At 42.9% G+C, this 12,995-nt stretch overlaps 1 protein-coding gene across 1 annotated transcript in view; it reads left to right on the top strand.

The window, feature by feature from the left end:
• Positions 1-1,248: 1,248 nt before the first annotated feature.
• Dok5 (docking protein 5) overlaps positions 1,249-12,995 on the top strand; it is a 149,765-nt gene continuing 138,018 nt past the window's right edge. The window contains exon 1 of the mRNA XM_027946432.3: positions 1,249-1,539. Within this exon, the coding sequence (XP_027802233.1) occupies positions 1,474-1,539 (66 nt within the window). The 5' untranslated portion in view covers positions 1,249-1,473. The remainder of the gene's footprint in view (positions 1,540-12,995) is intronic.

The following is a 12,995-nucleotide window of genomic DNA, read 5'->3' as shown; positions in this document are numbered from 1 at the left end:
ACAAATGAGAAAGGTCTTCTCTAGAGACCAAATAGTAGGAACTCCCCCAAGACACCTGCTCTTCAAGAGGCACAAGACTGTGTGGAGCAGAGCTGAGGACCACACACCTCCCTTGCATCCTGGCTGAGTCTCCAGTGTGGGTCCCAGGGCAAGTATCAGGGCCTACTCTTCTGAGCATCAGTTTCTGTAAAACATGGATGAACTGAACTCATTCTTACCTTGAGAAATTGAGCACAATATCCGGCAGAGTGGTGCTCAGTAACTGTTAGCCGCGATCAACTCATGTCCCCAGGAATGTGTCTCAGTCTGGAACCCTGAGTGGAAAATCGCGTCCTGTTCCTGTTTATTTTATAGACATATTTACAGTGCGGCTGACATTAAGAGGGTATGTTTTGCTGATGGTGAGCACTATATGCCTGGCATTTACACAAGGGGGTTCCTGCCTCAAAGGGTGCAAGGGAGTTTAAGTTTAGAGGCGTTAATCCTTGCAAATGCCTCGGAACAGTGCCTGGAACCGAGGTGGCCATTTGATAACCACTAAGAATTTACAGAGCACCTATTTCAGGGCCAGGCTTTGGGGACGGCAATGAGGCCAAGTCTTGGCCTCTAGAAAAATTACAGTCCTGCGTGCGGGAAGGGCAGATTCAAAGGAGAAGCACATGGCAAACCATACAGTGAAGGCCTGGTGCTGGATGTCAAAGAAACCCCAGGGCGCTCTCCCCTTAAGCCAAGACGTATGGCCAAGGTCAAAGCCAACCAGAGCGACCCTACCTCCCCGGGCAAGCGCACCCGGTGTCAGCTCTTCTGGGAAAGGATCAGGGCTGAAGGGAGGGGTAGGGATGGCAGCGGCTGGAAAAGGGTGAAATTTCCAATCAAAAGAAGTCACCCGAGCAACAGGAGGGGGCGCGTCGCCTGGGTCGGCTGTGGGCAAGGTGCGCGGGCCGCTGGGGCACTCTGGGCGGGGTGCGGCGGAATCGGACGGGGGCGGGGGAGGGGGCGATCGCGCGCCTGAGTGTCTGCTCGCGGGTGGCCGCGGCCCGGCGCTGGGACCCGCGCGGCTCCTCCTCTTGTCTCCCTCCTCCTCCGCCACCTCCCCATCCTCCTCTTCCTCTGACCCCTCCTCCCCTTCCCCCTCCTCCTTCTTCCTCCTCCTCGGCCGGGAGAGGCCGCTGGATCTCTCGGCAGCCGCGCTCCTCCCCCTGGCCGGCCGGGGTGGAGTCAGCTGACGCCGGCGCTCCAGCCTCGCCTCCCCGCGCCTCGCTCCCCAAAGTGGCTGCGAGCCGGCCGCCCACTTTCAGGGTTGGGGGACACGGAAAGTGATGCACGTCTCCTGACGCCTGGCCGAGCCACAGCCCGAGCAGCTCGCCTCTTCAACTTTCTCCCCCAGCTCTTTCTCTCCACCCTGCCCTAAGCCCTCCCCGGAGCCGCTTGGGGTGCGTGCTCTTGGCTAAGGGGGGTCAGCGGCTGTCTGGGATGGCTTCCAATTTTAATGACATAGTGAAGCAAGGGTACGTGAGGATCCGGAGCAGGCGCCTAGGGGTGAGTATCGATCCTTTGCTGTTACGCTCGCCCGTTCAATTGTCTCTGCCCTTCGCCAGCATCCCCGGAGGTGGCAGGAGGTGGCCGGCAGCGCGTCGGTGAACCGCGCTGGGGCTTCGCAGTCCACATCCACATCTGCCGGGGCTGCCGCGGGGAGGCGGGCGTCTAGGTATGTGATGATCTATCTTTATCCCTCGGATGACTTGGCTTTCTGGTGGTGGCCACAGTAGCCACTGGAGCCCATCTAATCCACATAAATATTTCTCGGTAGCCATGGGAGTTAGAGGCGAGAAGCCTGGCGGGGGGGCCCAGCCTGCCGGATGCCCCCGGTGCCCCTCGTCCCACTCGCCGCCAACTTCACTTTTTCAGGGGACGGTGTGAGCAAGGGCAGTGACCCTCTGACCCCGGCGAGAGGTTTCTGCCAAGAGAGAGGTCTTCTTGGACCCGGCGCTGGACAGTGACTTTCCGAGGTGTTGGCAGGCGAGGTGGGCTGGCCTCTGAACAGGGCCAAGTTGGGGTAGATACCCACATCTGAATTTTCCCTCGTCCTTAACCTGGGCGGTGGATTTCCGTTGCCGGAATACCTTGTAGACCCAAGGGAACCTGATACCTGGCATAGAGCAAGCGCTTCCTAACATGAGCTGAAAGAAAGAATGAATGAATATGAGGGCACATGGGGACAGATGTTGACACCGGATGGCTCCATTCTTAAACTCCTTCTCTGCTCAGTGTGGGGTACTTCTGAAGTCCAGCCTCTCTTTGGGTTTGATTGAAGAAATTCTCAAGGGAGGGGAGGATACTGGAATTTTTTTTTTTTTTTAATACCAAACCACATCACTTCTTCTTGCTTTGTGTCCAGTATTGTGACTGCTTGGTGGATGGTGTGCACTTGGGTGAGGCAGTGGAGGCGCGATGGGGGAAGAAGAGGAAAGTTCAGTAAAGCCTGAAATACCAGTGTCCTCATGCTATGGCATGGCCTCACTAGGGGTGATAAGTTGACTCTTTTACTCTACAAACATGTCATTTGGTATCATTCTTTTATTTAGTCTTTGGACATTTATTTATTTATTTAATGTTCCAGATAATTTTACTGAAATTCAAACAGAAATTTCACAGTAGTGACATGAGCTAGGGAAGAATGCCGGGTGGGGAAAAGCATCCCTATTTATTAGAAAATCTTGCCAATTTGGCTTTTTCCTTTCTTTTTTTTTTTTCCCTGCTGGGTACCATGTTTTAGCAATTACATCCTGTGTTTTGTGAATGCATAAATATATAATTAGGGAGAAATGTAATAGAACTACCCAATCTTTATTAGCTTTGCCAAAGTTTCTGCTCTGCAAATATTCTTATCAGCAAGGGTAAGCATGCTGGGGTACCTAACCAAGTCACTCCCATGTAAGGGGCAAGAAGTAACAGGAACTTTATATTTTTCATAACCTTATGGGCCAGCCAACTGTTACAATTTTGAAGGGAGCAATAACAAAAAACACCATTCTAATTTTACATTGACTCCATCATGTCAATGGAGGGAATTGGTGATAGACATTCATTCTGTTAGGGAGCATTCCAACAGAAATAGGGCATGCATTATTAATGCACAAAGTATGAATTATTCATAAGGATCAGAGTTTATGCCAAATTGTGACACATGGTGACTTATTTGAAAAACTCGTTATCATCCCTTTTGAGTTTATGGCAATTGAGATTATTTTTTTCTGTCCTATGATAACTGACACAATATAGTCCTGTGTGTGCCAACATTTATGGACAGATATTTGAAGCAGAAGGGAAGGTAATATAGTTTAGTTTGCATTTGTTTAATATTTTAGAGCATTTTGAACCAGTGAGCAGTACATTTTACTGAGATTTTTTTTTTCATTTTTATCTGTGTTGATACTCAAAAATATATGAGGATATTCACTGAATTATAGTTATTGCTCATGGAGAGAAAAGGTCAAAATATGATCAAACAAATCTGGCCTGGTCTTATTTGTTAACATCATTTCTTTTTAAAAAAATGTGCTTTTGATATACTTTACAGAGGAGGTGGATTTCTTGTTGTCAGAATACAGTGCAAACTAAAGTTTTGTTGGAGGCTGCAAGTAATGGTGAAGGATGCTGTAGGGAAATGGCAAAAGACCCTCTGTCTAAAGTCAGGGATGTAAGTATTGCTAATCTAGGCTGCTTATAGCCCAGAAGAGCATGCAGAATGTACATTCTGGGCACTTGAGTGAGTCTAGAGAGAGGGTTTCATGCCTGGCACAGAGTGGGCACTCAGTAAGTGCGCATGGCCAGACACAATGAGGGACGTGGTGCACGCATGACCTTGCAGTTCATAACCCTCCTTGGAGCTAACGTGACAGGGACTTTACTAATGGAATCCAGACAAGCGTCTGTGGATTATAACCATGTTTGAGAGGGCTTATAATTAAACAAGAAAACAGCATTTCATGGTAAGCAGCTGTTGTATCAAGGAATGTTCCCTCAGGTTTGGAAAAGGAGGAGACAGGAATGAGTTCTGCTTGTAGTACTTGTGAGCTCTGTGACCCTTGACTTTCCAGTTTTCTAGTTTATCTGTATAAAAAGATTCTTTACTGATGTTCTTGGGAGAATTCAGTAAGATAATATCTATGAACCAGCAATGAATGCTTAGAGCATTAATTCTGATTGTATTATTGTCTTTTAGGGTTGGTGAAGGTTATAGGAAGTATGGGTTTCCTTATTTATCTATGTAGAAGTGTTCAAAGGCATAATTTCTTATTATTTAAATTTATTTTAACTGATATATGAGAACATAAAAAATTATACATATTTATGGAGTACCATGTGATATTTGGTACATGTATACATGTATAATACTAAAATCAGGGTAAACATGTCTAGCTCCTCAAACATTTTTCATTTCCTAATGGTGAAAAAAAAATTAAAAAGGCATAAATATTTATGCAATTCTAGAGTTTTTCATTGGATGAAGCTTTTACAAAACACATACATACAGAGACATATATGATACATTTATATAATTAAGTGGTTTTTCAATGGAACAGGAAATATTCTAAGAACATCTCCATTTAAGTATGTCAAAGATAAATGCTCTCCTTTTACTGAGATCCTATGTGAAAGTGATAAACAAATTTGTATATATGTATATATAAGCTTACTGTTTTCTTTAAACACCAGAAAGCTTAATGAAATTCAACTCGTTTAATTTGAAAGTCTCAGTGTCTGCACATCTGCATTCCCCAGCTTCGTCTGCATTGGTTTGTGGAGGTCTCAAGCTGTGCCCTGAGTACAGTATTTATTCAGGGATGTTGATGCTAATATCTGGGGAGCTGAATGGGGAGGGGAAGCAGAGATCTATAATTATCTGACCAATTCTCAGAAGACACTGAACATTTCTTCTTAGATGAGTGGTCAGGCAGGTGGTTTATGCATCATCCTGCAAAGGGCTTGTGTATGTGGGTGGGTGGTATTCACATTCTTCTCTTGGTATCTTTCCTTGCAGTGGAGAAAATTTAACAGTCAGTAATTGCCCTGGCTTGTCCAAAATGCAAGTCTCAGAACTTCAACTCAGACCTGTGTTCTTCATCTCTATGCACTCCCTTAGCTACTTGCCTTTAAATAACCATTCTTTGCTCTTATCTACCAGGAACTTATCATCTTGGACTACTTGAATTCCACTCAGTCAAATTCTCCTTTCTACCCCGTATCTCCACTTGGACATGGAACAGATGTCTCAGACTTCATGCATGTGAACATGATTCTTTCTTCCATACCTTCTCCTAGGGTTGGCTCTGGCTCAGTCATTAGGATCACCCAAGTAAAAGCCAATCATCAATCAATCAAGCAAGCAAACCAGCAAGCCTAGGAGCCTTGCCGTCTCCTCTTACCTTGTGTCCCTGCAACCAGTTCGTTAAGAGATCTCCTGGGCTGTGTCTCTGAAGTGTATCTAGAATATAGCTCCCACTATCCTCTGCTACCACCCTGGCCAGACCCCCATCCTCTCTCCCTATGTTGTAATAACTTCTGTCTCCCTGCCTGCACCCTTACGCTTCCTAGTCTGTTCCCAAAACAGCAGCCAAAGTGATCCTTGGAAACTGTAAGGCAGATCCTGTCTCCTGAGCTGCTGAGACTCCTAAAGGCCTGGCTGACTCATCGCTTTATCTCTCTCTCTGGTCCCTCAGCTTAGAATGCTAGTTCCCATGGTCTCCCCCTGCCTCACTCTCTCACCCCACCTTCTCAAATGCCACCTTCTCAGCGAGGCCTCCCAAGCCACCCTGTCTTGTTTCTCCCCCACTTCTCTGATATCCCTAGGCTACCACTACCTTACCTATTAGTTTGTATATTTTACTTATTTATTGCTTGTGTACCCCATAGAGTAGGCAAGTCTCCCCAAGGTCTAGGATTTCTCTCTTCTTTAATCCTAGCTGTGTTTCTAGGACCTGGCATAGAGTGGGCACTTGACGAAACCACTGTTGAGACGCAGAGGCTCTGACAGAAGACTACTTTCAAAGCCCAGCTCAGTGACTGGGGGTATGACTTCTGGTGAGCTTTTAAATATGTATAAGCCCCAGACTTCTAAAAACAGGGAGACTCTTAATACCCACCTAATGCATGCTTGTTGTACAGGGCTTAACACAATGCTTGACACAATAAAAACCCAATTAGCGTTTATTACTGTGCTCACTCCTGCTACCAGTGCTGTTGGAGACAATGGTACTTACATGGTTTTTATTAGTAGTAGCTTCTATTGCAGGGATGTCTATTCTCAAAGAAATTGCTGCTTAGCAAGGGAAACAAACTTAATAACCACAAAATAATTAATGTACAAGCACAAATATTGCTCGCCACTGAAGCTGAGTATAGGAAGAGCATTAGTCTTTGTAGGAATGTTTCTGAGTGTGTGTGGTACTGAGGATTGAACCCAGGGAAGCTCTACCACTACTAAGCCACATTCCCAGCCCTTTTTAATTTTTTATTTCAAGACTGTAATTCACTACATTGCTTAGGGCCTCGCAGAGTTGCTGAGGCTGACCTGGAACTTGGGATCCTCCTGCCTCAGCCTCCCAAGTTGCTGGGATTAAAGGGATGCACCAGAGTACCAGGTATTTTTGGTCCTCACATAAGTGGCAGTGCACCTCATAAGGAGGTGCAGGTCTCTGGAGAGCTTCAGTTTGCGAGAACTCACCAACTTAGGAGGCATTGCTCTTAATTTGGAGCCTTTCTCTTGGGTGGCAAAGGATAGATTAGAAAGGTGGCCAGCGTCTAGGAAGAAAGATTTTCTAATCCCTCCCTTTCCCTGTTTCACCTGACCCAGTGTGCAGAACAGGTTTCATATTTATTTAATGTTTTCAGATTTTCATGTTTGGGAATCTGTGCATTTTTTGTGACATAATGACAAAGTCATAACATAATATGAAAATCGTAGACATAGAATAGAGTCATCTTGTGCCCTCATCATGTCATTTTTGTTTTGGCATCCACCACATACACATACATTCTGCTCGGTAAGACACACAAAGTGCTGCTTATCTCCCCCCAGGGCAAGAGGCCAGATAGGGCATGGATGCCCAAGCTCCTCAATGTCCCCTCATTTGGATAGACTTTCCTGCTGTGGGGATCCACATTAAGAAGGCCTCTCTGGCCATATCTTAGGCACCCATTGGGTGATGGGATTCATTATGCATAAATTCAGCCTTCCTCATCATCTCTGACACTGATTTAAGCAATGAATGGCCAATTGTGTGGCTTTATGTGTTGACATAAACCAACTTACAAATAGGATAATATCCCACGTTTGCCAAGGAACCTTTTAGGATCATGTTCACTAGATCAGTAGACATATTTATTTTTTAGGCAGCCTTGTAGTTTTTATGAGGAATTATTTATCTTTGGTATTTGAAGAATTTAGTTTTCATTTGGTATCTATTTGCTATTGTTATTTTATCATTCATCAAATATTTATTGAGTGCTCACCAGTAAGACCTTGAATGAGACAGAGGCAGTCGCTGCCCTCAAGAAGCTTACAGTCTCATTTTGGGCTTATGTTTTTCACAAGAGGTTAATACATGCACAGTAGGCCAGGGTGGGCTGGAGTCCAAGTAATAGGACCAGTACTGAAGAGGAGAGATATTTGCAGGTCTCTTCCTGATCCACTTTTGTAGAATAAGGAAGGACACATATGATTTTCTCTTACTCTAGGAATTTGATCCTAGTCAGGTGGAAAGGAAACCTTTGAAGATTTCAGCTCAGGAAGAGATTATGGTGCCTTCCTCCTGCAGCCCCCATTCCTGTGAAATTCAAAATAAAGTTGTGAGTTTCGAAATGCCACAAGATATATGTGAATGTTGGAGTTAAAATAGCTCCTTCCCAGACTGCAGATGGCTTACATTTTGGATAAGGACTTGGAAGCTGATCTTGGTGGAGCAGCAAGGGGCTATCCTTGTCTTACTAGTGTTCTGAGCCTCCGTATGTGTCCTGCATCCCAGAGAACATAAAGGCTCCGGTGAGTATTGTGCTGCAAAGTGGAGTGCTCAGCCAGGCTCCAGGGGAAGGGCCTCGGTGATCCCTGGGGTAGTGCATCATGTCCTGCATCCGATTCCCACACAGGTCTGGAATCCTGCTCCAGGTCCTCTCCAGCCACCTTTGCAAGAGGATAAGAATCCCTGTCTTATTTTTAAAAAATTTACCTTTTTATTTTTAGAGAATTGTAGGTTCAATGCATTTGTAACAAATACTAGAAAGATAGCCCATGAACTTTACTCGGCTCCCCCAGGGGTGACTTGGTACAACTTTGTAATATGGTGTCAAGACCAGCACACTGATACTGGTCAAAACACAGAACATTTCCCTCACCACAGGGTCCTTCTTGGTGTCCTTTCATAGCCCCTCTGTCCCTCCCCTGCCCTGCATAATCCTAAACGCCTGACAGCCACTAGTCTGTTTTCCAGTTTGATAATTTTTGTCATTTCAAGAATGTTATGTAAATCGAACCAGACATTATGTAACCTTTGGGGATTGCTTTTTTCTCTCACAATAATTCTCTGGAGAGCCAGTCAGAGTGTGGGTTTCAGAGTTTGCTCTTTACTGCTGAGCAGTGTTCCCTGGTGTGAATGTCATACAGTTGGTCGAGCCATTCACCTGTTGAAGAACATCTGGCTGTTGTGAAGAAGGTTGATTTAAACATTTGTGCAGTTTCTGTGGGAATGTTTTCCTCCCTCTAGATGAGTGACCAAGAGTGCCCTTGCTGGCCTGCGTGATAGTTACAGGTTTCGTTGTTTTAGGACACTGTTTAACTGTTGGGCCATTTGCATTCACACCCAGCAGTGCATGTGTGCTCCAGTTTGTCTGCGTCCTCATCACCAGTTCTTGGTGTTAACTCTGCTGAGGAGTGCAGTGATGTCTCAGTGTGGTTTTAATTTGCATTTCCCTACTGGGTAGTAACGTTGAGCATCTTTTCCTGTTCTTACTTGCCATCTGTATGTACATTTCCATAAGGCGTCTAGGTTGTCTTTCAACTATTGAGTTTTGAGAGTTCTTTAGATATTCTAGATGCTAATCTCTTTTCAGATTGGGATTTGCACATACTTTCTATGTCAGGAGCTTGCCCTTTCCAGTCTTAACATGGTCTGTCATAGAGCAAAAGTTAAAAAAAGTTTTATTTTCAGTACTGGCTATTGAGCTGATGGTCTCATGCATGCAAGCAGTCTGCCACTGAGTCATATCTCCAACCCCAAAGTTTTGAATTTCAATGAAGCCCAGTTTATCACCTTTTTCCTTTTTTGGATCATACTTTTAGTGTTCTTTGGCTGCTTGGGATTCCAGAGATTTTCTTTTTCCTAAAAAAAATTATAGTCTTCTCTTTTGCATTCAAGTCTATCATTCATGTGAGTTCATCTACAAGGTGTATTTTAAGTTGAGGTCCATTTTTGCCTGTGAGTGTTGGGTTGCCCCAGGACCATCATTGAGAAAGATGGCTTTTCTCTTGAATGGGCTTGTGCATGTCCACTCCTGAGGTCTCTGTTCTGTTCCCTTGCCCTACATCCCTGCATATGTGCAGCAGTATGTCTTGTGTCTGTCTGCAGCTGTGCAATAATTCTTGAATCAGGATAAACTGATTCCTCATAGTTTCTTCTGTTTTCAAAATTATTTAGCTATTGTCATTCCTTTGCCTTCAATAGAAATTTTAGAATAATATTGTCTGTAACTACTAGAAATCTTTCTGGGAGTACTGTCTCATTTTTTTTAGTATATTTATAACTGAGTGAGTGCATTAGATTTTCCATGGTGGAAATAGGGTAAGTTTGGGACTCACACACTACTTTGAACTTCAACTTTGCCACTCACTGGAGAAAATTCCTTACTTTTTTCTGATCTTCAATTTCCTCAGATAAAAATGAGGATAATAATATACTTTTTGCAAAAAATAAGTGTGTCTAGCTCTTCATCTTGTGCCTGTCTCATCATAGGAACTCAATAAGTGGTCATAATATTGATTTTTATTTCTTATTGAAGCATGTGTGTTGTGTTATGTGAAAGAGCCATGAACTAGTATAAAATAATCCACTCACATCCCACCAGAAAAGCCACATCTTTGCTAATGACCCATAATATCACTTCTTCCTCTTATATCAACTTCAGTGATATATTATTTTATAACACTGGGTTTATTTAGGGGGAAAAAAATCAAGGGTTGAATACATTAGCCAAAAGAGCAGAGCTTTGGTTAAAATGCTGGCCATGATGTTTATACCTATTAACCTTAGCAGTGTGGTCCAGATGTGAGAATCACAGGTCTGGAGAGAGTTTTAGGGCATTCCACAGCACTGAATCACAAAATGAAAATAAGTGTTAGTTATTATCCAGTGCATCTCAAAGAGTTCACGGCTAGTCAGCCTTTTAAGAGACAGAGCCATCCTTAGGTACAAAGTCATTAGATTAACAATATTTCATGACATCCATTAACTTTATACTATGCTAAATTTTACATTTACCTTCAAGCAAAGCTGTTACTGTTTAAGGTAAGAATTTATTGCTCTCTTTAAAATAAGCTTATTTAATTTAAAAGGTGAGGCTGTTTGGTGGATAATTAATTTATAGTGTAGGTATTACCAAGAACGGACAAAAATCAAGGTATGTGGATTTGGCAGATACAGTGCAAATCCAGGAGGTGGCCTATGCATGATGGAAGTTTAGGAAACTCAGCACTATTGTTCTTAACCTTTAAAACTATATTTTCTAAAAAATGTCTTCACTTATAGCTGCCATGTGGCTTTATTTTATACAAAATATCTTAAAAATTATGCCCTACGTGGAAAAAAAGTCCTATTTGCCTGTCTTTCATAGAACTTCCCTCTGTCACAGTAGGTGTGGGTGTCACCACCATCCTAAGCCTGTGCACACTTATCTGGAGGTGCCCAAGCCCCTCACTCAGCTATCTCATTCAGCTACGTCATGCTTATGACAGTGACTAGCTGAAGGACAAACTAGAATGTCTTAGGAAAAGACTAACTCAAATTAAAACACTAGCATTGAGTTCAAAGCTTTTACTTAATACCAGGTTCATTGGTTAGCAGAGAATTTAAACTCTTCATATATATATTGTATCATCTTAACATCATATGTTCATTAATAATATACATTTATTTCAAAACCTACGAGAAAGCCTACACCCCTGACTCCACTGGCAGGCTGACTCTCATAGGAACAGTTTCTTGGTTTTCAGAACTCTCTTTACCAATTTGCAGACGTTCTGGCTAATGTACCAAAGAACTACTTTTTGAGTCTGGGCTGTTTTCTGTCAGCTGTGGCCCCAGGTCCTGATGTTATCTTGAAATTAATATAGCCTCCATCACATCATTCTTGATTTGGATGATATGAGGTATGGTGAGAAGTGAGGGGCATTCCTATGGAGCTTGTCCCTTGGAAGGCTTAGTTGGTTCAATCCTCTGCTCTTTCTCACTCACTCTGGTATCTGGATTCTGGCCTCACAACAACCTGCTCTGACCCCCACACTCTATTATGTGCCCCACATTCCTCTAGAACCTCACACTGATTTAGTCTATGCATAGGATTTAAATTAATGTTCTTATTTTGTGCTAGGTATTTCTGTTTCCTTCTCCCCCTCCCGCTCACTCTCATACACACACAGCACATGTGTTGGTTAATTTCTTCCACTAGGATATAGTTTATGAGACCAGTTCATTGCTATCTCCCCAGCTCTCAGCCCCTAGAAAATGCTCAAAGTTGATTGATTGAATGAATGAATGGTTTTACTTCAGGTCAGAATAATAGAATGAAATGTTCGGATGCAAGAAGACAAATAGAAATCTGCCTTTATCCCTCCTAATTATGTTGTAGATTCTCTTATAATACATAGAACGTCCTAGAATTTTTCATAATTGCTGTTTAATATGTTATCTGCAAATTCAGTATCAGAGAGTAAAACAATGTTGAAGGTTTGGATTGATACTCTTAAAATTAAATATCAGAGAATGAAACAAATGTTTGGATTGAAACTATTAAAATTAAATTTTATTTGACTTTTATATAGATAAATGTGTGTTCTTGGACAAAATCTGAAGATTCAAAGTTTATACACTGGACAGTAAGTTTTCCTCTTGTTTTTGTCCTCTAGTACCATCTAACTCTCTTTCGTCAAAATACCATTGTGAATAGTCCCTTCCAGAATAATCTATACATCTAGAATTTCATGGGTGTGAGCACATGTGTGTATGTGTTTGTGTGTGTATGTGTTTGTGTGTACAGTTGTATGTGTGCCATGGATTCTGCTGAAACACATTTTCTTATTTAGTGTTATGCCATGCTTTTTATTAATAGGATAGGATTGCAGTGTATATCCCTATTTTATATAGTATTTGCTCATTTATTCATTCTATCTTCTTTCCTTCTTTTAAACTGTATTATAAAATATGTGTGTGGAATATGTGTTCCATTTTAAGGATCATGAAACTGAGAGACTTAAGATGTCGAGGTCTGGGTCAGGTCACAAAATACTCTATGTAGCAGGGTCTAGATTTGAATCTAAGTCGCATCTCTTTTGTGGAGCACTGGGGTAATTGATTTGGTTTTTCTCTGTTACAAACAGTGCTGCAGACCTGTCCTGCTTCCCCAGTGAGAGTCCATAGGTGAGCGAATCCTCAGAAGTAGGTCTTATTGTCCAAGGGGTTTTGCTTATATGAATGTGGCCATGGTGGTGTCCTCCCACAGTGCGTGAGACAGCCGTGTCCTGCCCTGGCCACTGTGTGCTTGGAGAGCTTTGCAGTGCTTTCCCCTCTGCTAGCTGAGAAACGGATCCCTCTGTGATAGCCTTTCTGAAGAGTGACACTGAGTTTCTCGCTATGTTATGATTAGAGTCTTTTCAGCTTTGCAGCCTTTTTTTTTTTCCTTTTAAGAAATGATGTTTAGCCAACTTAAAAAGCAGGTATTAAGTAAAC

The sequence above is a fragment of the Marmota flaviventris genome, chromosome 2 (assembly GCF_047511675.1).
Source record: "Marmota flaviventris isolate mMarFla1 chromosome 2, mMarFla1.hap1, whole genome shotgun sequence".
Classification (NCBI taxonomy): domain Eukaryota; kingdom Metazoa; phylum Chordata; class Mammalia; order Rodentia; family Sciuridae; genus Marmota; species Marmota flaviventris.
This window is presented reverse-complemented; position numbering and strand designations above follow the sequence as displayed.